This window comes from Gobio gobio, assembly GCF_949357685.1.
Source record: "Gobio gobio genome assembly, chromosome: 1".
Taxonomy (NCBI): Eukaryota; Metazoa; Chordata; class Actinopteri; order Cypriniformes; family Gobionidae; genus Gobio; species Gobio gobio.
This window is the reverse complement of record NC_137097.1, coordinates 37,717,256-37,744,684: the sequence shown is the minus strand read 5'-3', so window position 1 is coordinate 37,744,684 and position 27,429 is coordinate 37,717,256. Positions and strand designations below refer to the sequence as shown.

At 39.6% G+C, this 27,429-nt stretch overlaps 1 protein-coding gene across 1 annotated transcript in view; it reads left to right on the top strand.

Moving 5' to 3' along the window:
• The window catches only part of adgrl1a (adhesion G protein-coupled receptor L1a), a gene marked incomplete at its 5' end in the record, with an annotated part of 111,212 nt that overhangs the window by 27,223 nt on the left and 56,560 nt on the right, over nucleotides 1–27,429 (top strand). Inside the window, 3 exons of the mRNA XM_079829380.1 lie at nucleotides 4,722–4,935; nucleotides 9,909–10,018; nucleotides 22,897–22,911. Coding sequence (XP_079685506.1) covers nucleotides 4,722–4,935; nucleotides 9,909–10,018; nucleotides 22,897–22,911 — 339 coding nt within the window. The remainder of the gene's footprint in view (nucleotides 1–4,721; nucleotides 4,936–9,908; nucleotides 10,019–22,896; nucleotides 22,912–27,429) is intronic.

The window sequence follows — 27,429 nt, the reverse complement described above, 5'->3', positions numbered from 1 at the left end:
ACGGTTCGGTACAGCAGTTTTAAAAAATTGCTTTTTTTTTTTTTTTTTTTTTTATAAACAGTGGTTTACTGAAAAAATTGTGTGTGACCTTAAATTAATTCAGTTATAACTAAAAGTTTCTTAAGGATAATGCTGTAAACTATATAGGGAGCCCTTAACTTGCACATTATTACTATAATATTAAAGGTTAACAACAGAGCCCAAACTATGAGCCTAGATTCAGCTGATATTCATGTTTAGATATAATAATCAACACTCAAATAACACATTGTGTGCAAACATGTAAACTTTAAGGCAGTTTTTGCATTAACTCCTAAATCGAATTATAAAATTACGTTTTTTTCTCCAATTCGTTGTTGAAATATAATCATTTATACACAGTGGCTCATGACATTTTCATGACAGATTTATCTAAACATACATTAAATAATCAAGATATCACTAAGATGTTAAGTAGAAAAAAAAAATATATAGGCTAATATTGTGCATATATTTAGTGAAAGTTGATTTCTCTAGTGAATTAACAGGTGTGGAATGACTTCCGAGGTAAATGATGCTGCTATATTTTTTACAAGCTGTTTGACGTCTTTCCGCAGTTGAAACACGGATTGAGCGATTACACGACATATTATACGTTTTAGTAAGTGTTAATGTATCCTCAACATACCTTAAGTTAATAATTCATGTTTATTCTTCTGGAAGAGCTGATCGCGTTCACTCGTGCGCGCGCGCCACGGCCGCTTGAATTGACGCGCCTATACAGTGATCAGTCATCACATTAAAGAGCGTCAAAACGGCATTTTTCGTTTGAATTTCATGATGAAATGGACTGAATACTTAATATGTTCGAGTGGAAACTAGGATTGAAGTGTGTTCCACGCTTAAAACAAGCCAACTGTTAACTGTTAAAGATTGCATTCGGAACTGCATTCGCCCTGTTCCGAAACGGTTCGGTACGAATACGTGTACCGTTACACCCCTAGTAGTGAGTCACTAACTTATAGTTTGATAGTAGTTCAGTATTTTAAAAATGGCATAGCTTTTCCAGTAACACTTTTAAGTTTTTTTTTCCAAATTATTTGTTTAAATCCAAATGTATTAGTCATTCTGTGTCAGTTTATCTGTTCAACTGTATTGCTGTCACCCTAATTGACCGTTCGCATAGACCCGCCCCCTTTAGTTACTGTTGCTTTGTCTGACAAGCCATGGCGCTCTCACACCACACACATGTTCTGACGTAGAGAAAATACATCGCGGAGCAAAGAGGACACTGACAACACACCGACAGACAGGACAGAGCAAGTTACTTTTGATATGAAACAAAGTCTCAACTTTGAAATTGTCATTTTATAAAGACATTTAAACAATAAATACCGTTTTGTGGCTCTTTAATGTGTCGTGATCGCTGGAGCACCTCAGTTAAAGCTGCTCGTGAACCGATTAACTCTTCCTTCTAGTTCATTGATAAGCACGAAATAAACATGAATGAACACTAAAAGAAATGTTGTTTCAACCGCGGAAAGACGTCAGTATACACTGTTTTTCCAAGTTCAAGTCCACCAACGTTAATCTACGAACTCTCCTGACTGCTTTGTCGGACAAACTGGCAGATACGGCGATGTGATTGGTCAGATCGCCTGTCAATCAAACTTGCGGCGAAGGGTGAATTGATCATTTTTGATGCAGTAGAATCAGGGGTTCTCAACTCTGGCCCTCAAGGTCCAGTTTCAGAGTTTAGCTCCAACCCTAATCAAACACACCTGAACGAGCTAATCAAGGTCTTCAGGATTGCTACAAAGTTGCAGGTAGGCGAGTTTAATTAAGGTTGGAGGTAAACTCTGCAGGAAAGTGGACCTCGACGGCCAGAGTAGAGAAACAGTCATATTATGCCATTTATCAGGACACTGCAAGCTTTGATTTCTCCCTCACATCATTTCAGTTGTGCAGGACACACTCAGCCACCAGACGCCTGATACTGCATAATGTGATATTTACATAGGTAAACACTGATCCATTGACTAGTCAACTGTTTCTGGATCACTGATCGACTATTCAAATTACATAGTTGTGAAAGCCCTGATTTTTTGAATACACTAGATGAACTTCAGTCCATTTGTTGAAATGCTATGTATCTCAAATACACCTACTTGGGGTAGCATCTGGAAGTTACCTATGGCATTTTCAAAATCTACTAACCTGCACATAATAGGCATGCTAGAGCATGTGGCCACATTTCGGAACACATTGCAATTACACATCCCAAAAACTGACCCTGAACAAAGATTTCCTAGATAATTCTCTTTCAGATATTTACTTACCCAAGGTCATTTCCCTAATCATCTGTAGACCTGCTTATATCAAACAAAATGAAAATACAACCATCCTATCTTTTAAATGGGTTCCATCCATTAGCTCTAGACTTTCGTTTTAATTCGGATTATGAAGATTATTCCCTTCAGTCCAATTTCCCCTTCCGATTGGAGATAATGTCTGTGGGAGCAGAATACACTCATAAATGAGGGAATGAGCCTATTAATCCAGTAGCCGTAGTCGAGTTTGGGAGATAACTGGGTGGTTAGAGTTTGGAGATGTAGGCAGATAGAAAGGATAAATTATTGGGCTGACGCATTTGGCGTAGCTTGCGGGATGGCAACGTGCAGTGTGGGACGGACAAGCCTGCTGAAACTATATGAACATGTGGGTGGGTGGGTGATTGGTTGGCTGTGTGATTGGCCTCCTGTGGCGAGGCAGTGCCGAGCCCAGAGTAATGGTTTAATCAGTGACCAGCAGTATGGAGCTATGCGTTTGCTCCACGGGAATACTGCGGAAACAAGACTGCATGCTGGCACACTCTAATCCCACTTTGCTTCTTTATATATGTGTGTGTGTCATGTAGGCACAGGGAGTGAATGTACACCGGAACAGCCTTGTATGAAGCATGTTTACCTATAGCAAATCTCCCAATCATCTGAACAGGTTTGAACCCTCAAACCTACACATTTTACGGCAAGATTACGCCATCCATCCCGGCAAGCATGACTTGCCAGGTTGTCTGACAGCTACATGACTGTGTGATGTATGATGCAGTTACGTATGTCCACGTTCCATGGCAGCCACTAAGTGCTCAGGGTATATAAGAGAACAGGACAAGGATTACAGTGTGGAAACAGCTTAGAGAGTCACAAGCATCTTCAAGTGCGCTGGGATGAATGGTTGACATTTGCAGACAACAGAGCACGCTTTGGAACATGTGCGGCTCTATGTAACATCTGACTTTCACATTGACCTTGTGGTGAAAAGGGGTGGCTCAAAACAGGAGAACTTTACATTTTAGTCCCTCCGTCTCTTGTGCAAAGAAAAGGCAATTTCGTGTCCGAAGCTGCATGGATGTACTTATTCCGTTTGTCCGTACAACAGAGTCTACAGATTACTTACAGAAGCATGCATCGACTAAGCAGGTTTTCCAGTGCATGGCTTTTCGTGAAAATGTTCCCAATATTTGATTGCAAAGTCTTTGAAGCTGCAAGAGATGAAGGAATGAATTTCAACAGTACTGAGTGCTTCATTGATCAGTTTTTCCTGTGCATGGAACTCTGTGGGTCAGATCCACCCCCTCATCTTTCAGCACAATGGACAGCTCCACAGGTTCCCCCCTCTCTGTTTGTCAGCACCATGGAGAGCTCCGCTGCCTGGTTTTTGTCCTTCTGTGAGTGGAGGCGGCTGCCGGCCATTTTACGTGGCTGGGATCTTCAAACTCTTTGAAAGCTCTTGTTCAGATAAAGTATGCCACTCAGGGACACTCTCGGGCCCTCTCAGCCAGGCACAATGATTAACCCTACAGCACCTGCAGCCCTCTTAACGTCTCTCTCTCGCTCTCTTAAATTGAGTGTAAATGGCAGATGCCACGTGTGGGCAGAAAGGGTCGGTGATGCGTCTGGGGTCGGTTCTCTCCTCTTGGTGCTGGTTCTGCTCAGGTGTTTGGTTGTTGGCTCCCGAAGGGATTAGGACACATGGGAGCTTGTTTTCTATTCTCGAGCCTTGCACTAGGGTGGCGGATGGCACCCGGCGGAGAGCTGTGCGAAGGAGTGGGAGGATGTTAACAGCGTGTGTACGTAACTCTCACAGTTTGCTTGAGCGAGAGGGTAAATAGTTTGCTCCTCAGGACTAGGAAGTCTGAAAATATGATCACTGGCTTTTAAAAAAAAAAAAAACCCTTAACCCCCGCACTTCTGATTACTTTTCTTCCCATTTTTTATTATGTATTTTTATGTCTTTTCTCTTTTTATATTTTGAGTGTGTCTGTGTGTGTGGGTCATTACGGTTTGCTGTATTGAACAGTTCCATATGCTGTAATGCCAAGAGTTATTCTTAATTAACAGGTAACTTCATGACCTGGTGATAATCCATGCAAATGTTAGGCTCATTTTAAAATCAACATGAAGTCAAAGTTGACCCTGTATATTTTACTCATAATATTTTGTAAAAATGTCTTGCTCTGCCTCTGAAATAATGTTTCCTATTACTTTGTAAACCCATCCTTTCTATCCACCTAGTATGTAACATCTACTTTTCACAGTTCAATCATGTCCCGCTCTACAATTTTCCTCGCTGAATATCCCGTTTCACTCTGAAATGTGCCAAATTACAGAAGTAAAATGAGTTGTCAACAGTGTTGACTTGAACGATTCATACTAAATGTACATCTCTCTTTCTTCATGTAGCATTAAGTCGCTCTGCAATGCCATTTGGTCTGATGCGGAGGGAGCTGGCATGCGAGGGGTACCCCATCGAGCTCCGCTGCCCCGGCAGTGATGTCATCATGATCGAGACAGCCAACTACGGTCGCACGGACGACAAGATCTGTGACGCCGACCCCTTTCAGATGGAGAATGTACAGTGCTACCTGCCAGACGCCTTCAAGATCATGTCACAAAGGTAAATTGGAGCAGTATTTACCTCATAGTTTTGATGAAAAGTCATAATTCCTTTCTTCTGAATAAATGACAGCTGACAAAGATTACATTTTAGCCGATTAAAAATGTGCAAAATGACAAAAATGTGTTAAACTGAAACAGAACAATTCAAACATTTTGAAAAATGCAAATGTTATATTACACTAACATTCAAAAGTTTATACATACGGTCAAACCAAAAATTATTCAGACACCAGATATATATTTTTTACTAGTGGGTGCAGGACACTATAGTTAATTTATGTAAGTGAGGATAGCAAAATAAAGTAAACTGTGACACATTATACCCAAAAATTCTTCATACAGTGGATTACCAGTAAAATTGATAAAAATGTGGGACCAAAATTCTTCAGACACTTTGACCTGACCATGTTTTGCTTAAGTGTTTTTTTTTTTTCTTGAATTGCTAATGTGACCTTTTACACCACAGATTGAACAAAATGAAGCATTGCTTGGTCATTGGTTGACCTAAATTGGTATTGTCTAAATGTGTACTTAAATTGAACAGCTGAAAGCTGATTGGTTGATTGTAATCCATTATATACCTTTCTATCAAAGTTATCTGACATTATCAAGATTAATTTGTTCTGACACAGCTTAACTCTGAATTCTTGTCATATTGTATTACCATTTTCTAAACTATAGCGAATAAACTGTGATAATGTGAGAAAATGTTGAATACATTTTGGTTTGACTTAAATATTTAAAATAATAATAATACTACTTTTGTTTAGCAATGAAGCAAAAATGGCTTTCCCTACACATTTATGTCTGCCTGCATTTTACAGGGAACAGTGAATACAGTTTACTCAGCAGGGACAATTGATCAAAAGTGAAAGTAAAGTCATTCATAATGTTACAAAAGCTTTATGTTTCAAATAAGCACTGTTCTTTAGAAATTTCTCAAAGAATCCTAAAATAAATTTGTCACGATTTCCACAAAAATATGAAGCAGCAGAGCTGTTTTGAACCAACATGTTCTCACTCCCAACTTGTCACATATTGAGGCTTGGTCAGGACCCCTTGGCGTCACTTTTTAACGCACAGGGTACCCCTTTAGCATTATTTTACTCCATTGATTTCAGTTGTTTGCCCAATGCGTCAGATCAAGACGCATTTAATTCTTTGCATTTGTAAAAGTAGACATAATTTTATGAATATTTATAGGCTATTTTTATATTTTGGAGCAATTAACCCAACTCCTACCCTAAACCTACCCACTTCTAAACAATATAAAACACGTAACAGGCAAATAAAGTACAGTCACAGGTATTTATTGCAAAAACTGACCAAAAACAGTATAAAAGTATTAACTCATGTTGCATTCCAAGTCTTCTGAAGTCATACGATATCTTCATATAAAGAACAGAGTTGATCTTAATGTTTTAATCGCTGAAATGATGATCCCGCCGCTCCATGAATGCATGCACGCACTCAGTCATATCTCATTCAGAAGATACACATGACTCTTTAGCATGACCCAATCGGTCACAAGACACACGAGAGCCAAAGCTGACGTAATGACGCAATTGGTCATGAGATATACGAGAGCCAATGCAATTTCACTATCAAAGCTGACGTAACGTTTCTTCGAATGGCAACTTTTGAAATGTGTGCATGATCTTCGGCGGACGGAGACGCTGATCGTTTTTGGGGATTTTCTTCGCGCAAATCAATCGTTTGGCCTCGTAACACTTGAAATACTATTTGTACTTTTTTTAATAAATTGTGCCTGCAGTCGTATCTGCCTGTTATATCCTGTGTTTTTGGGTAGGTTTAGGGATGGGATGGGGTTGGGTTACATGTTCAAACGTGTAATAGCGTAACTAAAAAAATAAAAGTAACGTTATGTTGGCTGATTAAATTGAGAATCACACTCCAATATGTCATAATGGCAAAATCATACCCGAATATATAATTTCATCATGACGATAACATGTCCATGACCAACGCGTCTGTGTATGACGCCAAATGTTTCTTAATGAAATCAATGGAGTACCCTGCGCGTCGGTAAAATGACGCTAAAGGGGTACCCTGTGAGTTAAAAAGTGACGCCGAGGGGTCCTAACCAAGTGTCAATATGTGACGAGTTGGGGGTGAGAACGGGTTGACATTGATTACAATCAGAAATGTTTCAAACCATCATATTAGAATGATTTCTGAAGGATCATGTGACACTGAAGACTGGAGTAATGATGCTGAAAATTCAGCTTTGATCACAGGAATAAATGCAATTTTACAATACATTAACATAAAAAACAGTTCCCTTTCAGTCGGTCACGTCCGACGTACGTCTACGTTCCCTCCTTCAGGGAACGAGGGTTACATACGTAACCGAGACATTATTTTAAATTGTAATAATAGTTTACAGTATGACTGTAATACCGCCTTGAACATAACCAAACAAATTCCTTCCGACCCCAAACATTTGAACAGTATCATCAACAGTATGTTGTAATTAAAATAATTTCATTATCATCATGATGCATATCCAAAGGGTTTTTTGAACATTTTGTCAGTGCTATAAATGTTACAAATGACTCTGACTGTTCATGTCACTGTTTTGTTTGCATGCACTGTGTATTCCAGAGTGTATTGATACGGTTGAGTGGTTAAGTGACTGTTTAGCGTGTGTGTTTGAATAATGTGAGCATAACAGTTGTGTGTGTGTGTGTCCCGCCTGCAGTTCCAGTCCCTGTCTGTGCTCAGCATTTGCTTCCTCCCAGACGAGATCAATGATTCCCTATTCTAGCTATCCATCAGCCTTGTAATAGAGAGAGAGAGAGAGAGAGAGAGAGAGAGGGAGAGAGAGGGAGGGAGAAAGAACAGAGGATGCATGTGGGAGGGATGAGTAGATTGAAAGAGGGATTGGACTGGGAATGATGCTGCGCTAGTATAGAGAGAGGGATTTGAAAAGAGAAGTGTCCCTGCATCTGTTTGAGAGAGACTAAATCTTTACTGTGCTAGATCTGTGTTTGCATTTCATACCGATAACAGCCCTGCATTCATACATTTATCTGCTTTAGTCTTGAGGCAATATAGCTCTAAGTAGGTTTGAGCTGGAGGAATAGTCGCTGCCTCCGCACCCCTTCGACTGACGCCGTCTGTCACATGATCATGCTTACTGACACATTATTACCTTGCTTAGGCTCATAATTACGTCTAGACATTTGAGCAAACCCCTAACCCTAACCATTACATTTCAACATGTAGCCTATGTCACACCTACAAACATGAATGACACCTCAAATCAGGCATCTTGTTGAGGAGAGGTGTGATATTACTTTTCCAAGCTATCAGACTTGTGAGAGAGACTTCGGCCAGTAAGCTATCATGATAAAAAACACACTCATAATAACACCTTAGATACCAGTGTTCAATCGATATATTATCCTATACTAAAGATTTATTCTACAAACCTTGCAAACTTGGGGTTATTAGATCTCCAGAAGATGTGCTCTGTGCATCTCCAGCTTATTAAAGTTGTGTAATGATGCATCTGTGCAAAGAATAGGGGAAAAAGGGGAAATGGTCAAGACATTTCTACTGTGTTTGATCATAATCATTTAGGAAATACCTGTAAAATAACAGTGTTTTTCTGTTAAAGTTTTAATATGTTTTTGCACTTTATTTAAAGTAGGATATTTTAGTCTAATTTTGTTTTAAAGGGTTTATTTTTTTAGGGTTAACTCGGAGCGGACTGCAAGCCAAGTTCATTTTACTAGTATCCGTTAAGACTGAATGGGCAGGCAAACTTATGATTTTTTTTGTTTTTGTTACTGGACACACACACACACACACACACACACACACACACACACACACACCCCTTACATTCTTGATCTCAAACACTGCTGTTGTTACAGTATAAAATGTATAAATCTATTTTTACGGATTTATTTGATATTTCATTGTTTTATGTTTATTAATTGATTGATTTTTTTTAATTTTTTAATTGATTGATTGATTTTCAAATTATTTAAGTACATTTGAAAATAAATATTAATTGAATTTTATTGGAGCAATGTTGTGTTCTTTGTTGACTCTCTTTATTTGTACACTAATGTTTGGGGTCATTGCAATTTCTTTTTTTAAGTCTGTAATGCTCACCAAGACTGCATTTGTTTGACAATAAAAATACAGTTAAAACATTACTATTGTAAAATGTAATTACAATTTAAATTAGCTTTTTTTCTATGTTAATATATTTTAAAATGCCATTTTTTACAATGATGCAGAGCTGAATTTTCAGCATCATTACTCCAGTGTCTTCAGTGTCACATGATCCTTCAGAAATTAGAAAATTAGGAAATGATTATATTATATTAATTATATTATATTATATTATATTATATTATATTATATTATATTATATTATATTATATTATATTATATTATATTATATTATATTATATTATATTATATTAATTATATTATATTATATTATATTATATTATATTATATTATATTATATTATATTATATTATATTATATTATATTATATTATATTATATTAATTATATTATATTATAATTCAAACGCATTAAATTGACATTTAATTTTAGTGGTTTTAGTTTCTCTGTAGAAAAAATGTATTTAAAAAAATCACTCACACACACCTACACGCATTATGATCATCACATACATATATAATTCAAATTAACAAAAATTTTGTAGAAAGAACTATGTAAACATGCCATTGTGTATTTGTAAGACAGCACGTTTATACATATAAATATAATGAACAAGTATAGTGTATTCTTTAATCCCTATATCCTTCTATTGACTGAAGGAATGACCCTTGACTTTGCTTTTTTTGTCTTTCTCTCTCTCTCTCTCTCTCTCTCTCTCTCTCTCTCTCTCTCTCTCTCTCTCTCTCTCTCTCTCTCTCTCTCTCTCTCTCTCTCTCTCTCTCTCTCTCTCTCGTCTTCTCAGGTGTAATAATCGGACTCAGTGTGTGGTGGTGGCTGGGTCTGATGTTTTTCCTGACCCCTGTCCAGGAACCTACAAGTACCTGGAGATCCAGTATGAATGTGTGCCATACAGTGAGTAACCATACAGACACTCCATCCCAACAGTCCAACCCCTCGCCTCTCCTGTCCCGTCCCTTCACCTCCCCAACCCCACCCCACCTAAACCCCACCCCCTCAACCAGCTACTGCCATCCACACACACACTCATGCTCAGTCACGCACACACACACTCACGAGTGCGTTCTCTCTTTCACGCACACACATGCTCACACACTCACATCCTCTCCGTTCTCTCTCTCTTTCTTACACTCACATGCACACACTCTCTCTCTCACACTTTAAACCGGTTTTTTTTTCCATCGACAGTGCACCGTTCCAGAGGCTGAGGGAGATTTTCACATCGGGGAGGTGCTTCATCGTACACAAACAAACACACAAACCGGGGCAGATAAGCATTCGATATCCCCAGCGCTGTGCAGACTCAGCCTTTATTGGTGATCATAAGCACACCAACACACTCGTGCACAGCCTCACACAGTAACAAAATGACCCCGAGGGTGCTTTATCTGGCATTAAACACCTTTACCTCCCCTCTGACAGACAATCAAAATGAAAATTGGGCCGCGGCGAGGCTGCGAGAGAGAGTCAGGGCGCCGTGTGCGTGCGTTGCACAATGGGAATGTTAACACAAACCTCAAATTTATTTCAGACAGCACAACCTAAAGTCGCACACATGCTAATATTCCCATGGCAACGCTCGGCTTTCCGTGGCGCTGCTTCACTCAGGAATGAGAGGCAGGTGTGAATTTCGAGAGAGCCAACGCCAACTCGAACGTGTTCGGGAGCTGGACTCATGTGAAAATCTCCCGTCAGACGGTAAACCCCCCCACCCCACCCCCTATCCTCCTCCCCCTCATGAGCGCTGACTTTACGTGTGCAGGTGGTCCAGACGGGGCCGTGATTCAGCGGAGGGTGGGTCTGTGGGGCTTTAGGTGTGTAGTTTGGTTTTAGGGGGAAGTTAATGGTTTTTACTGTGAGCGGGAAGGGGGTTATTAACTCTAATCTATAATCCTGGGGTCAGTTTCTCTGCTCTTCCCACAGGAAATAAAGAGGATGGACTACAACCTGCCAGATTGCTCTGCTCACTAATCCTCCTTTCACTTTTTTCTCTCTTTCAGCCTTTTGCTTACGCCGTGTGCTCTTCTCATTCGAAATCACTCTTCTGACATTTTCATTTCTTGTCCAGTCCTTTGTTTCACTCACTCGCTTTTTTTTTTTCTTTTTTTTTTCCTCGTTTCTCTTTGGATTCACCTGCTGCATTCTCTTTTTGTCTCGTACGCACACACGCTCTTTAGCTTTCATCTCTTTTGTTTTTTTCTTTGACATGCTTTTATTCGATCTCCACTATCACTTCCCCCTTTTCTGTCTCTTTCTCTTTCTTTTCCAGGTTTTGGGAGGCGCCCAGAAGAGTTGAGCGTTTATCTTTTAAAGCTCTCAAACTCTCTCTCTCTCTCTCTCTCTCTCTCTCTCTCTCTCTCTCTCTCACACTGACACACACACACACACTTGTACAGATTGAACAGGACTCTTCAGCCTGCGCTCTTTGACCACCTTTGCTCAGCGACTGTAATCCTCAATCCGCTTCTGCACAAACACATCAAAACACAGAGTGCAAATACTCTTCCTCGCTTTCCTCTTTCGAGTGTTCAGCGAGACTCAGATTTGCCTCAGAGTTAGCGGCTATAGACTCTCCCTCTCTCTCAAAAACTCAATGTATTTCTTTATTTCATATTTTAACAGTATTCTAGGTAACACTTTGTTTTAAGGTGACAGTTACATGTACTTGCTAGTAATGATACTAAATGATGCATAATTACACATGCCACTAACCCCACACCAAACTGTAAGCCTACCCTTAATCCTTAAGTAATAACATGTAGTTAATAAAGTGGTAATAAAGTGTCATTGTTACAGTGTAATTATATATTTAAGTACAGAGTAACATGTTGTTAATATTAATTAACAACATGTATTTACTATAGGGTTTGGGTAGAATTAGGGTTTGGTTGAGGGTTAGTAATTATACATAATTTACTGTTTCTATAGTAGTTCATGTAATTTTTTCTCCATTTATTTGTAATTTTGACTGTATTTAGTCTTTGTTCTTTTGTTTCTTCATTATTTTGCCAGTATACCACTTTAGTTCTTTCAACATTATTCTGTTATTTTGTCTTATTTTTTAGTTATGTTTCTTTTCTTTATTTTTGACTATTTCATGTTGTCTTTGTTATTTTATGTCTTCATTGTTTTAACTCTTAAACGCATACCTCGTCGTCATTCACTACCCTTCCCCTCATTCATGTATTAAAGTTAGTTTTAGTTTTTGTAAAAAGTGTATAGGGTCGCTAGTGACCCGAGTTATGAAATAGTGTAAGTATATATTTTTTTGCACAAAAAATTATTGAATCTTTGATGACTGAATAAGTGTAGTTCACCTTTATTCCTCAAGGTGGCAATGTCTGATACACAATGATGAAATGACGTTTCACTCATAGTTACCGCAGGCAGAAAACAAAAGAATAGGAAGAATCATCAGCAAAACTTGAAATGGCTCAGAGATTTAGATTTCGATATAGATCCGGGTCACTAAAGACCCGAATATGTAATAATGATTGCCGAAACATTCATGAATTTAAGGGTTAAGAATATTTTGTTTGATAATATTTTCTGCTGTTTACATTTTTTTTGTGTGTGTTTCGACAGTTTTAAGTAAAATTTCAATTTTATTGTTTATTCATTTTTTAGACAGAATCTTTTTTCTTCGTTGTTAAAAAAGCCTATTATTTTGTATTATTTATTGTTTCTTTATTTTTTTCGTAATAATAATTTGGTCTTTAGTTTTTATATACAGTAAATATTTTTATAGTATTTCAAAAGCTTTAATTATGTCATCTTTGTTGTTTCAGCATTACTTTATTTTGTTCCGTTATTATTTTAGCAATGTTTTGCTCTTTTGTGTTCATTCTGGCAATATTTATGTTTGTTTTGGCCGTTATTTTGTTTCTGCAATATTTCATTATTAAATTGTCGTATTCCTTTCATGCAGCAGCAAAAAACAATGGCTTGACTTGGTTCTCTCCTGTTTTCTCTTGTACTCTCTCGCTATTTATAGTAGGATAGACGGTTTAGATTGTTTCTGGTGGAGTAAGTGTGTAGGGCAGGCTAGTTTGCGGCTGCTAAGTCGGTGCGTTAGCATGACATATGTTGGCACGCGGCATGCAGGTGAGTCACAGTTGAAACGCTAGCACGCCTCACCACTCTACTCACCGCTTCATTTAGCCTGTCATAGTTATTTTTCCTCCTTTTTTTTCTTCCTCCCCAGTTGCCATCTCTAGGATGTTGGTTTGAAATAGCACTGTGTGCAGAGGTGAGAGGAATGCGTGATTAACTAGCTGCTGACTTGCATTTTACCTCCTATTTTTAAAAACTTTGTTTATTATGTTTGAGGAATAGAAAGGTGAGGAAAATTGGGACCTGATTCCTCTATGATGAAAAGTTTGGTTGTCTGAAGTGACAAAAAACAGCCAATTATCGGAATCCTCCGTCAGTCTCATCTCCCCCGAGAGACTGTGGGCACGGAAGGGACGCGCTCCGCTACTCTCCGGGCTCCACATGTTGTTGGCTAGCGTGGTGGAATAAATAGAAACGTGCCTCAATTATATCCAGACATCACGCCCCTCGAACGGCGAACCAATTCGGCCATTTTTAATTACCGGGGGATGGTGGCATCACGCAGGCCTCTGTGGAGATTTGTCGAGATTAATTGAATTTACTGCGCCTAATTGCTCTGATAATGCCCCATCTTTCACGGCTGCTGGAGAACACGTTCCGCGCCGTTATTGGCGTGTTTACCACCGACATATGTCCATTTGTTTGTTTATTTAATATGTAAGGAAGAAGGAATAAGGGCTACTGCGTTTAAGGACATAGCTTGGCTTGCGGCGCTTCTGACAGAATCCATGATAACAGCCACCCGAGACAGAACGGCGACAGATTCAGCCAAACTGTCTTACAGCCTCGCACACACAAACACACTTTAGGGCAGAGTCAGTATGCCCGCCAACACACACACAAAGGCTCGCACACAAACGCGAATGTAGGCAACATGTCAATGTCGGCTGCTGAGTGCCAGCAGGAGTCAAACTTTCTGGCCCTCATATCCACAGAGCTCAATGTCTCAGAGGACATGACAAACGGGCAGCGCCTCATAAAGACAAACAGCAGCGCCTGACTCAGTCAGTGGAGAGTCGCTCGAACTCCATACAGCCCGAGGCTATGTTGGCCAAGAAGCATTAATGCATCGACGACCTCTGCAATACGTCCTCATTTGCTCTTGTGGCAGAAATCTGTTTAGTCGTGACGGTTGGCATCTTTCCTCGGTGTCCACTGTCGTTCTGCATTATATAACAAGACCACACGCACTTGATACTTGCGCTGATCTGATAAACTTAGCCAGGTCAAAAAAAGGCAATTAGATGCATTTAAAAGTATGGTATCTTAAGTTAGTCTTCACAATAGGCAGTATGCTCAAAATCTGTCCATGTACATCGTCAGGTCAGAATGACAGTAATTACAAGATGACAATTACTCTCTGCTGTTCACATCCTTGCAAACAGACATTAATCATTTCTTTGGCGTTGCTATTCATGCCAAAAAAAGTGGAGTGGGTGGCTTGTCATCTCTTTTATGCTAAGAAAGTAACCATATTTAAAATCTTTGATTTATTTTTGTTTGATCAAACTTTGCCTTATTGATGTTATCATTATTGTTTGAATTATAAGAATTAAACCCAAATTTAATTATTATTATTATTAATTTAATTAAATATTAATATAATGAACAAATATAGTGTGTAATTTAATCATTTTATTCTGTTTGATTTTCAAGTTCAGGTATGTGTATACAGTGCTGCTTGAAAGTTTGTGAACCCCTTGCAGAATCTGTGAAAATGTGACTAATTTTAACAGAATAAAAGAGATCATACAAAATGCATGTTATTTTTTATTTAGTACTGTCCTGAATAAGATATTTTACATAAAAGATATTTACGTATACAAGACAAAAAAATTGCCATTGATTCTTAATACTGTGTGCTGTTCCCTGAATGATACACAGCTGTTCTTGAGTATCTTGTTTGTCCTGAACAGTTAAACTGCCCAATGTTCTTCAGAAAAATCCTTCAGGTCTGGCAATATCTTCGGTTTTCCGGCATCTTTGCATATTTGAACCCTCTCCAGCAGTGACTGTATGATTTTGAGATGCATCTTTTCACACTGAGGACAATTGAGGGACTCAACTATTAAAAAGAGTTCAAACATTCACTGATGCTCCAGAAGGAGCCCCACTCGCAACAAACTGCAATGCACTGTGTATTCTAACACCTTTCTATCAGAACCAGCATTAATTTCTTGAGCAATTTGAGCTACAGTAGCTCGTCTGTTTGATTGGACCACACGGGCCAGCCTTCACTCTCCACCTGCATCAATGAGCCTTGTATATATATACCATATATAATCAAGGAAATATATATTTTTTTCTCACTAGGAAATACATGCCATTTGGTTTGATATGTAATACAGTGACATTCATACATTATAAGCGTGGCTTAAGTATCCAAATACTTTTTGCTCATTGTACTGCACATAATGTTATACACATAGCCAGCCGCCTGCCATGCCACTATATGATTGCATTCCTTCACCAGAACCTAAGAAAAGAAAATGCAGTTGTTTATATTCACTGCACATCCTGACTGCATTTGCTTGTTTTATTTTGGCCTCATAAATCCTTAGAAGAGTTTTTTTTTTTTTTTTTTTTTTGCAAGGATGTAAATGTGAGAGAACATATTTTAGTGGTATTCCAGCCCAAACTCTTCTGGAAGTGTTAAACAGTGGGAGTATATACGAGCACTAGGTGTTTTGGTGTAATTTGGTCTTTGTGAGAGAGACGGAGAGCTTTGAAACCGCTGCAGCTGAGAGTCATTAATATGTATTAGGCCTACATTATTCGTGAATCTCATGAATGTTCGTGGAGTGACATGTGCAAACTGTTTGCCGCTGGGTTTGTCTCCAACTCCACCTCTTGATGCCAGAGAGAGGTATGAGAAATATTAGCGTGGAGACACGCTCTGGTGGCGATGCGTTCTAGCTGCGCTCCTCAGGTGTGCGTTCATTAGCGCCCCTCATTACCACATGAGTAATTGATAGCATTGCGGAGACCGCTGGGCTGAGGGGCCTCAAGGGCCACGATACCTGTTCACAATGACAGCCAAATAAAGCAGGAAGCCACTGAAACGATCACAATGAATCCGCATGCAGAAGCTGTCTATGTGTTTCTAATGCGCGAGTGTTTATGTTTGTACGAACGTGTGTGTGTGTTTTTTTCTTTACAGGTGGAAGAGGAAACATGAATTAATCAAGTAACACTTTCCTTTTCTCTTTCTTCCCTCATTTTCATTACAGCCCTTTGAGATCGTCCTACCGTTCCATCCATCCATCCATCCATCCATCCATCCATCCATCCATCCATCCATCCATCATCCATCATCCATCATCTATCTATCTATCTATCTATCTATCTATCTATCTATCTATCTATCTATCTATCTATCTATCTATCTATCTATCTATCTATCTATCTATCTATCGATCGATCGATCGATCATTTGTTCTATTTACCAGTCTATCTACCAGTTTTTCTATCGTTTTGTCTTTGTGCTTCTGTCTTTCTCACTCTCTATCTGTCTATCATTCTATCTTTGTGCTTCTGTCTTTCTCACTCTCTTTCTCTCTGGATCAAGGGGAAAACACTTTTGGTATGACTCATATCCAGGTCACACAGAGCCATGGCACATATGCCACAGCCCCTCAATGAAGTCTCATATGAATCAACATTGTTGAGGCTTCCGTACAGAGAAGAGAGAGCGCTTATTCCTTCATGCAAAGACCAGCGCATAATGTTCTTGTCAGATTTCATCACCCTGTTAAACAAGAGATGAAATCACACACACAGAGGGACGTCTCTGCCTGCTTTATATATATATATATATATATATAAAATGAAGCTCATTGTCAGTATATTTCATGTGCCTGGAGTGCCACAGTATAATAAATTATACAGTTCTGAATCGGTCAAAATGACTCCTTCAATACAAACTGAGAACTGTCTCTGTATTATGTGTACTATAGTTCTCTGTGTTGTAATTGAGTGGTTGCTCATATTACAACATAAAAGTTTATGTTAAAACGTAGATAAAACGTAGATAAAAGTTTACTTTCAAAACCAGATTTTCCTACTGTTCAAAAGTTTGGGTTGGTATGATTTTTTTTAATTGTTTTTATTTTTATTTTATGTTTTTGAAAGAAGTCTCTTATGCTCACCAAGGCTGCATTTATTTGATCAAAATACAGTTAAAACAGTAATATTGTAAAATATCATTACAATTTAAATTAGATTAGATTAGATTAGATTCAACTTTATTGTCATTACACAAGTACAGGTACAAGGCAACGAAATGCAGTTTAGGTCTAATCAGAAGTGCAATAGCAGCAAGTGCAGGATATACAACGTTTGCATAAGTGCAGGACATGGATATGTACTGAATATATATAAATATATCTATAAATATTCAGTACATATCCATGTCCTGCACTTATGCAAACGTTGTATATAGGCCCTACATGTTGTGTACTTGAATATTTTAAAATGTAATTTATTCCTGTATTCCAAAGCTGAAATTTTAGCACCATTACTCCAGTCTTCAGTGTCACATGATCCTTCAGAAATCATATAATATGATGATTTGATGCTCAAACTTTTCTTATTACAGTTTTTCTCAATCACGTTCTATAAACAGTAGATGTAATTATCACAGATCTCAAAATCTAGTTATTGTGTCAGTTTGCCCAGTGCCACCAAAATAAAAAAGTGTTCTTGTCATTGTGTGAGCCACACTGGTCAAAATGTTTAGATGTTTTTTCACCATGGAAATATTTGTTATATACAAATTTCATGTTTGTTTGTTTTTTCTTTTCACTTTTTGGTTGACACTAACTGCTTTTATTCTATACAAGTCTAGTCTAGCTGAATGCTCTTGTGGATCACACTGAGCTTTTTGTTGTAAATACATATTCAGTAGGTAAAAATTTACTGGAAAAAGTCTATAATGTAGTACATGAAAAGTCTGACGGATTTTGATCACTGAATGGATCATTTTGCATGTGATGGCTTACACACAATGAAAGAATATTTGTATGTTTTGAAGAGTTTGACAGTTTCACAGAGAATCAGCTCATCAGTTGATCAACAAATTATGTGCATTTAGCCATTGTGCAAATTGTAGACAATTGTACTAACTCTTTTGTACACATGTGCCAAAACAAATACAATTAGTGAAAAATAATCTAATTGTTCAGAGATCTGAACTTATGAGAAAAAAAGTCTAATTCGAGAATTGAGCCAAAGCGATTAAGAAAAACTTTTTTTGGAAACTGATAAATTTTTTTCAGAACTATTTGATGTATAGAAAGTTAAAAAGAACATATTTTATTTGAAGTTTATATTTTTTTGTTATATATATATATATATATATATGTTTTACTTTCACGTTTGATCAATTAAATGTGTTATTTCTGGATATATAACCATTAGTCTCTTCAAAAAAAAATCTTACTGACCCAAAACTGTTATAAAGTAGTTGGTTTGATGGTCTTGGCTTGTTTAAAATGGTCTTTTTGCCTGGCCAAATGGATGTTTAGTAGGACGGCCAGCTGGTCTCCCAGTCTGACAGTTAAATAAAATGGCGAGATCACCTCTTAAACCAGCTTATGTCAGGAAGCAGAGAAGAATTCAATAGTGAGTGAAAGTAAAGATGTTTATTCAAACACAAACAGCAGTGATGAAATAGTTGGTCAGAGTCTATGGCAGGTGGTTCACAGAGCCTCCAGGCAGTGCAGGGACGCAATGGACAAAACCAGGTCCACGGAAAGAAGTATGACAGATGAACCGGGAAACCGGAGACAGAATCCAGCAGGACTAGGCCACGGGAGACAACCAAACGATCTGACAAACACAGGACGGAAACACAGATATTAAATAGACCTGCTGATGAGCCGCAGCTGGCGCTGATAAGCTGATCAGCCACAATCAGCAGACACACCCACAGCCCCACACACGAATGAGTCAATGAATCCATGAACCGTGATAGCTTAAGCTTTTTTTTTTTCCTTATCAGCAGGGTTGTTGTTTTGTACCAAAAGTACTAAAAGTACTGCTAATAGAACCATTATAGAACAAGAATCATTAAGTGGAATCCCTTAAGTAACCGAAATTCCTTTTGATTCCCATTCTTATTCCCCCTGCTTTTCATCTCAAATGGCGTGAGTGAGTTTGACAGTGACGACTGACCGCTGCCTTTTATACAGACAGTGTAAGTGTGTCTGTATGTGTGAGATCACTTCAAAGACCTCAACTTCAGAACCTTAAACCCTCACAGGCTCAGAAAAGAGAGTCTCTTCCCATTTTTTTCTTCTTTACTGATTGCTCCATCCTACTGTCCCCTGAGATCCCCGTCTTCAGATACTCTAGTTTGTCTTTTAAGAGACACAATGGGTGGGGGGTGGGGGGTTGTGTTTCACACACCGCTTGCGTGTGGCTGGCTACAGGCAGACGCATGTCACTAACACGTTAGTGGTTGCCCGATCGCTTATATGTGTCAGCCACGGGTACAGGCTAACACTGCTAGCACATCCAGATCGGCGAGAAAGACAAGCTGTCACTCACATGTCACACGCTCACTGTCTATCTGTCATACACACCAATGCTATTCTCTTCACACACCGCCAGAAAGAGAGCGAAACCATGCAATAGCCGAACATGTAGTAATTCTGTATTGTGTGCCTGTACCTGGGTCTCCGGCATGGGAAGTGGGCGCTCTAACAAGGAGGCTAAAGACTGCAGCCTCTAGCATCAGCCACTAGAGCTCCTCTTGAGATCAGAGGAGTGAGGTTTACCTGAACAGCTCTCACTAGCTGGCCTCCATTACATATTGACAATAGACAATTTGCTTGACCTTTTTGCTTGTAAACTTTCACTGAAATATTTCGCGAAACGCACCTTAATCCTTAATCTCCTAGTCATAAAAAAGCTGCCAAATGTAACAGAATTTACGCTGATAGTCAAAAGTCCTGTTATGTGAGACTTGGCTAAGGTCAACCTGGCAGACCATGTTTGATAAGTTGGTCAGAGTGAAAAAACCATCTTAGCTTGGCTGACCTCTAACCAACGACAAACCTAGCAGTATTCCCAAAACCAGACTGACCACCTCAAACCTTTTCTAAATGTTCCTCTGTTGTGCTTCTCTCCATCTTTCTCAATTATTTTCTCTCTAACTTCTTCCGTACTATAATGGCCTCTCTCCTCCTCCCAGCCTGTTTCTGGTTCTCAGAAAAGTAGCTCTGCCAAGCCGCATGGTCCCACGGACTGCAATCAGTGATTGGCAGCTGGATCTTGATGGATTCAGTGAGTAGAAGCGATAAGTGGTCAAGCTCTATGAGAGAGAAAGAACAGTTCGCTCACCCGATCCCAGCCAAGTCAAAACTAGCCCCTTCAGATACAGAGAGAAATCAGCCTTTACCTTACCGCCATTTTTTCTCTCTCTTTCTCTCTTCTTCATCAATGCATCAATCTGTCTCTTTTTAACCCTTTTTTCCTCCTTACAGCTGCAGAAGACTCCAGTGCACTTCAAAATATGTTCAAAATGGCATACTAGCATACATCTTACTGCATATACTCTAAAAAAAAAGGCTCATAATCATAGGGGAACCTTTTTTAGTGCTATATAGCACCAATTTTGGTGCTTCAGTGGTTCTTCAGAGGTGCTATATAGCACCTTAGTCAAAGAACCGGTGAAGAACCTCTGAAGAACCGCTGAAGAACCTCTGAAGAACCGCTGAAGAACCACTGAAGCACCAAAATTGGTGCTATATAGCACTAAAAAAGGTTCCCCTATGATTACGAGCCAAGAACCATTTTTGGTGCAATATAGAACCTTTTTTTTTTTAGAGTGTACGACATAGGCCTATAAACAAATATAGTATGCACACAGCTTTCAGTACACAACGATGATCATTTCAAACCTTAGCATGCCAAATCATGCCACTACAGACCACTACTTCACAAGTATGAAAATACAAAAGAAGACTGCTGTTCGCCAATGTTCTCTAATACGAACTTGTGTTGCTTTATGAATTGCAGCCTGACAAATTTTGCAATGCATAACAAATAAAATAGATTTTGCGTACTAGAAGTGTTTGTGTAACCGGTCCCGCTCAACCCGTTCTGGGCGGGATTCGAACCGGAGTCTCCAGCGTGGGAGGTGGGCACACTTACAAGGTTGCTAAAGACTACAGCCTATAACAGCCAGGGGAGTGAGGTTTACAGGCACAGCTCTTATTGGCCTACATCCATTACACTCACCCCCCTAAACCTCACTCCCATCCAGGTCACGCCAACAAATGTAACCAGTCCTACTCAACCTGTTTCGAATGGGATTTGAACCAGGGTTCTCCAGTGTGGGAGGTGGGCGCACTAACAAGGACGCTAAAGACCGCAGCCTCTAACGTGCCTCTTGAGGCCAGGGGAGTGAGGTTTACATGCACAGCTCTTATTAGCCTACATCCATTACACTCACCCCCCTAAACCTCACTCCCATCCGGGTCACGGCACCAAATGTAACCAGTCATATTCGACCCATTCAGAGCGGGATTTGAACCAGGGGTCTCCAGAGTGGGAGGTGGGCGCACTGACAAGGATGCTAAAGACCGCAGCCTCTAACACGCCTCTTGAAGCCATGGGAGTGAGGTTTACACGCACAGCTCTTATTGGCCTACATTTGTTACACTCACCCCCCTAAACCTCACTCCCATCTGGGTCACGGCACCAAATTTAACTAGTCCTACTCGACCCGTTCCAAGCGTGAATGAACCGAGTCTCCAACATGGGAGGTGTGCTCGCTAACAAGGACGCTAAAGACCGCAGCCACTAATGTGCCTCTTGAAGCTAGGGGAGTGAGGTTTTCTCACAAAGCTCTTATTGGCCTACATCCATTACACCCACCCCCCTAGCATTGTAGCAGTTCTAAAAACTTGCGTTGCGTAATGAATTATAGCTTGACTCATTTCGAATGTGTGACAAATTAAACTTGTGTACTGGAAGCATTATGAGCGTTATGAATTGCGGTTTGACACATTTTGCAATGCGTGACAAATGAAGCAGTTGCAGTTAAATACTTGTGTATTGTACATTTTAGGCCTAAAAATCGAAAGTCAAGTCCAGTGTATTGCATTATGGAATACGCTATACCACACAATGTGTTCTGTTGCACACACTTTGGCAAATGAACCAGGACATCCAAATACTTCAAGTGTACATTTGTATACATACTGCACACTGCAAAACTAGTATGAGTACTATGCCATTTCGAACATACCTTGTTCTCTCTCTCACAGCAGCCCAAAGACGCAGAAGCGCAGATTGAGGAATGACAAATGGATGGAGGGGAGAGGGGGCGAAGGGGGCGGGGTCCGTGTGACTGGGGGAAGTGTATGTGTGTCATGTGACAGGAAGAATGTAAGGGGTTTCGTGAAACTTTGTGAAAGCAGTTGAGGCCATTCTCCCCTCTCATTACTCACTCGAGTCATCCTCTCTGTAAAGAGCCTACATCACACTGACAGAATGACATGATTTGAGAAAGGCTAGCCTTTTATTTAATCTCAATTTTCTCTTTTTTCCTGCACCTGTTTTTTCTTTCATTATCTTCACTCTCTCTCTCTCTTTCGCTCTTTCTTTTGCTCTCTCTGTCTTCTCTCTCTTTTTTTCCGATGCTTGAATAGAAGTGGACCAAAAAGGTAAAGACCACAATGACCATAAAAACCACAGCTCGCCCCGCCCGCCCTCCTCCTCCTCCTCCTCCTCCTCCTCCTCCCCTTCCTCTTCCGTTTCCTTTCCTTCCCTCATCCCCTTCTCCTAACCCAGCACCTTGTGTAGTGCTCATGTTTGTTGATGTTTATATCCCTCCTTCTCTCTTTCTTTCTCTCTCTCTCTTGTTTTCTCTCTTTCTTTTCTCTGGCTTATAACCGAACCTCCTTCCAGATTTGGTTCTTGTTTCAGATAACACCGACACGCGTCATCATACGTACGGTCCTGCATACACGCACTAATCCCTGTGCACAGAAGACTTCATGCATGCATATCGAACGTGCACGCACGCAATTCTCACTTAAGGAAAAACAGCAGATCTCCACCAGCTGTCCTGCTAAAAGTTCCATTGAAGTCTATTTGAGAAATTAATAACATCCTTTAATCTGATCACTTCTACCCCAAGGGAAACACGCTCCCCGACTAAATGCGGCACATGTACATGTGCACGCGCTCTATTCTTTCTCTCTCGCACGCACTCGCACGAGCCACTTTACGTCGAACGCTTCTCCGTTCCACTTTTCTGTTGGACAGGAAGTCATTTCTCCCACTAAACCCATATCCTCCGCCAACACGCGCACCCATCTGTGCAATTCCACCCTCTCTCATGCACCATCATTTATTCATTCTTCTATTGTTTGCGATTAATTTTGTATCTGTCCTTCCAGATCCAAAGTGACTCCTCCATACAGTTTGAGACATTTTAGTTTTTTTTTCTTCCAGACCCCTTTTTTTGTTTTGTTTATGTCTTCCTTCCTTCCTTCCTTCCTTCCTTCCTTCCTTCCTTCAGGATAATCCCTATGTTTTGTCTGTATGTTATTTTGGATTAGAGTAACGATTTGTAGAGCTGGTAACTGTCCGACCCCCTGCCAAATGCTCTCTCCCATTTCCAGGTGCTTCAATGTCTCTCTTTTCAAGCTTTCTCTTTTTCGCCATGTCACGTTCGCTCTCTTTTTCATCTGTATTCTGTTTCCTCTCCTCTCGGTTGATATCCTTCCAAATTCTCATGTGTTCATCACAAGCAGCCACAGGTTTTCTGAGCCTACCTCCCATTTTATCCTTTCTTCCTCCGGTCCCTCCTCTCTAATTTGTCATCTGCCAGTGGCATCATTCTTCTTTTTAATCCCTTCTGTTTTGTTGTCTGCTTTTGGACGCTGCTCAGTGGCGTCTGTAGCAGTCGCTCCCTCCCTGTGGTGTGTCCACACGTGTCCAAAGGGGAGGGTACGGTGACAGTTGGCGTTTCTGTAAGATGGCTGCTTTGTTAGGCAGAGCCGGCTCCACTCACACGGCCTCTCTCTGTGGTGCCAATCAGCTCGCAGTCTGATTCAGTTCAGCCAGCCAATCACAGTGATTCGGGGCTGCCGTACTTGATCCTCTTGCCAGTCTCTTGAGTATTCAGTTTCAAACTTTTACAAGATTTGAACTGAGCTTGAATCAGGTATAATTCAGCCTCATATCATCTACCGTTTGCAATAAGATTTGACCGATCTGTTCCAAACCCAAGTGAGCTGTTTCGTATCTGCTAAGGTTAAGTGACAGTTTTTAATTAGTCTCCACATAGGCAGCAACTGTAGTAAAGATGTGGTCATTAAATGGCTTAAAGACTGCAGTTTTGTTTTGTGTGTTGACAGATTTCCTGTTTGAAAGTTGGAGCAGAGCATATGGGAGGGGTCACTGCTTTTAAAAATAATCAATAGCCCTGACATTACATCACAGCCTGCTTTCCGTTGTAAGTCAATTGCAGGTGGTATTAGGAGGGTATATATCAGGGATTGGCAATGTCGGTCCTGGAGGGCTGCTGTCCTGCAGAGTTTAGCTCCAACCCTAATTAAACACCCCTGAACCAGCTAATCAAGGTCTTTAGAATTACTAAGGCCAAAGCCACTTGAAGACAAGCCTTAGCCGTTGCAATTACGAGTTGTAAAGCCAGAATTGCGTGATATAAACTCGCAATTGTGAGAAATTAAGTCTGAATGTTGTAATACAGCAATTCTGACATTATAACTCGCAATTGTGACTTTATATCACTCAATTCTGGCTTTATAACACACAATTGCAACTTTATATCTAGCAAGTCTGGCTTTATAACACACAATTTCAACTTTATATCACTCAACTCTGGCTTTATAACTCGCAATTGTGACTTTATTTCACTCAATTGCAACTTTATATCATGCAAGTGCTAAAAAAAAGTCTATTTTTATATAAAAAGTCACAATTACCTTTTTTTATTTTTGATTCTGTGGCAGAAACAAGCTTCCATATTTTTTGGAGTTTACACAGAGAGAAAAAAAAAAGGTTTTATAAGAGCAGTCATGGACAATTGCATGACAGGTATGATTCAGTTTACAGCACTTATCACTCATTTCTATGGTATCCGCAACCTATAATTGACTGTCACACAACTTTGAACCAAATTATATACCGTCAAGGCTGTAATGTGATTGGTTATCAAGACACACGAGATCCAAGTTAGCTGTTACACTTTCTCGAATGGTAGAGCCACAGATCCCTCGTATATTTCAATAATAAGACCATCTCTGCTGAGGCTACAGGCAGGTGTTTTTTTTTTTTTTTTTATCAGAGTTGGAGCTAAACTCTACAGGACAGCGGCACTCCAGAACATGTGTTGCTCATTTGGTATATATTAATTCTAAACAGGATGTAACGGGTACCTTACAATAATCCTACCGACCCCTGACTTTAGAACAGTTGAATCAGCTTGTAAGAGCCCAGCAAACAATTTTGCATTTAAAAGATGTCTATTAGCCATCCAAACACAGCCCTGACATCTAGGCTAAAACAAAATTTGGGCTGTCAGTGAAAATGTAATAGATGTCTGACCAAAGCCCAAGAATAGACTAATCATCTAGAACATGAACATGTCAAAGAAATGAAACCAAACACCTTGTAATCACTGTTGACTTTGCTTACATGGTGGAATATCTTTCTTCATCTCGCAAGTTATTTTGAAAAAAAAGACATGTAACCAAATTCAAGGTTATTTTGGCTAGAATTGGGTTACTCATAGCCGGACTATATCGGGTCTATAGTTATTCGAGATGGTGAAAAGACGGATATTGCAAAAGTACGTTTTTAAGTAAGCAAAATGATTTTGGACTCCTCAATGAATACGGCCAACAGGGTGTAATGCCATGCTCTAGGACTTCTGTTTTAAATAATTTATAAATCGCAAATATTACATTCAAAAATCTTCACTTTCACATTACCATTAAACTTTGAAGTTTGTATTCTGTGTATTGAGCCAAGAGGTCAATTTATGACCTCGATTGTTTAAACTCCTTTTTGTTATACGAATTGGCTGATCAGAGTTCAGCGAACCTCCTTTGCATTTGATTGCATTCCCACTCACCCACATATGCATGGATATGAATGGAAATGAACATGAAGTCCAGTGTGGTTGCACATTAACATTCACTCACACATACAGTACCATGCAGATATCACTTGAGACTTTCACAGTCCTACAAAGTTTACCGTTAGCATTTTTGCTAAGCTAATAACTCAATACTCATAAGAATACTTTTCAGATCTATAACTGTATTTATTACTCAGGTATCTGGTTTACTCGACTCTGATTGGTGAACTGTGATATTCTGTGGTCAACTATTTTTGTGTAATTATGCTAAACTGAATAATTGACTTGCTCCAGGCAACTGATTTCCTACATAGCTGTGCTAGTTTTGTCTCTCGTAGCACTTCGCAGTCAATACTTCATGTCCATTTATTGATGTATTTGTTCAGTGTAATAAGCTGAATATTGTAATCTGTAGTTAGCCGGTCATTATCAAAAAATAAACCCTGACAGGACCCTGACACAAATGTCACAAAAATAAAGTCTAAAAATGTAGCTTAGATTGGCAGCTCACTTAGGGTGTGGGACAGAGCAAATCTGTTTCTTCCTGACAGTTTTTTTTTTTTTTTTTTTTGGACCCTTTACATGTGTATTTTCCTGACTGCACCATTCTGAAACGCACACGTATGTATGTGTGTGTGTATGTCTGTGTGTGTGCGCACCCTGTTCTGTTTTTGTGGGAATGAGTACTAAACCTGTTCTGAGACCTACACCTCAGTGTGAATCTTCCACTCCGCTGACGCTGACATCAGTTTACACATCTTCGATGTCGGCCCTCCATTTTGTTTCCTCCCCATGGTGCTGTTGGCGACTGTTGTGAGAGTTCTGCCCTACATTTCAGAGTGTTTCTTACCTGCAATCATGCCACAGCGGACAGCCGGCCCCCCTCCTTTCCCCTCTCCCGCCGCTTTATCTGTCTTTCCACTCTGCTGCTAATTATTTTCTCTATCCTCTATCTATTTCATTAACAGTTAACAATTATTTTCATTAACAACATTGTCTTGACCACCCACCCGCCCAGTCTTTGTTTATTAACACTCGTTAGATTAAGGATCGATTAATTGTCTGATTA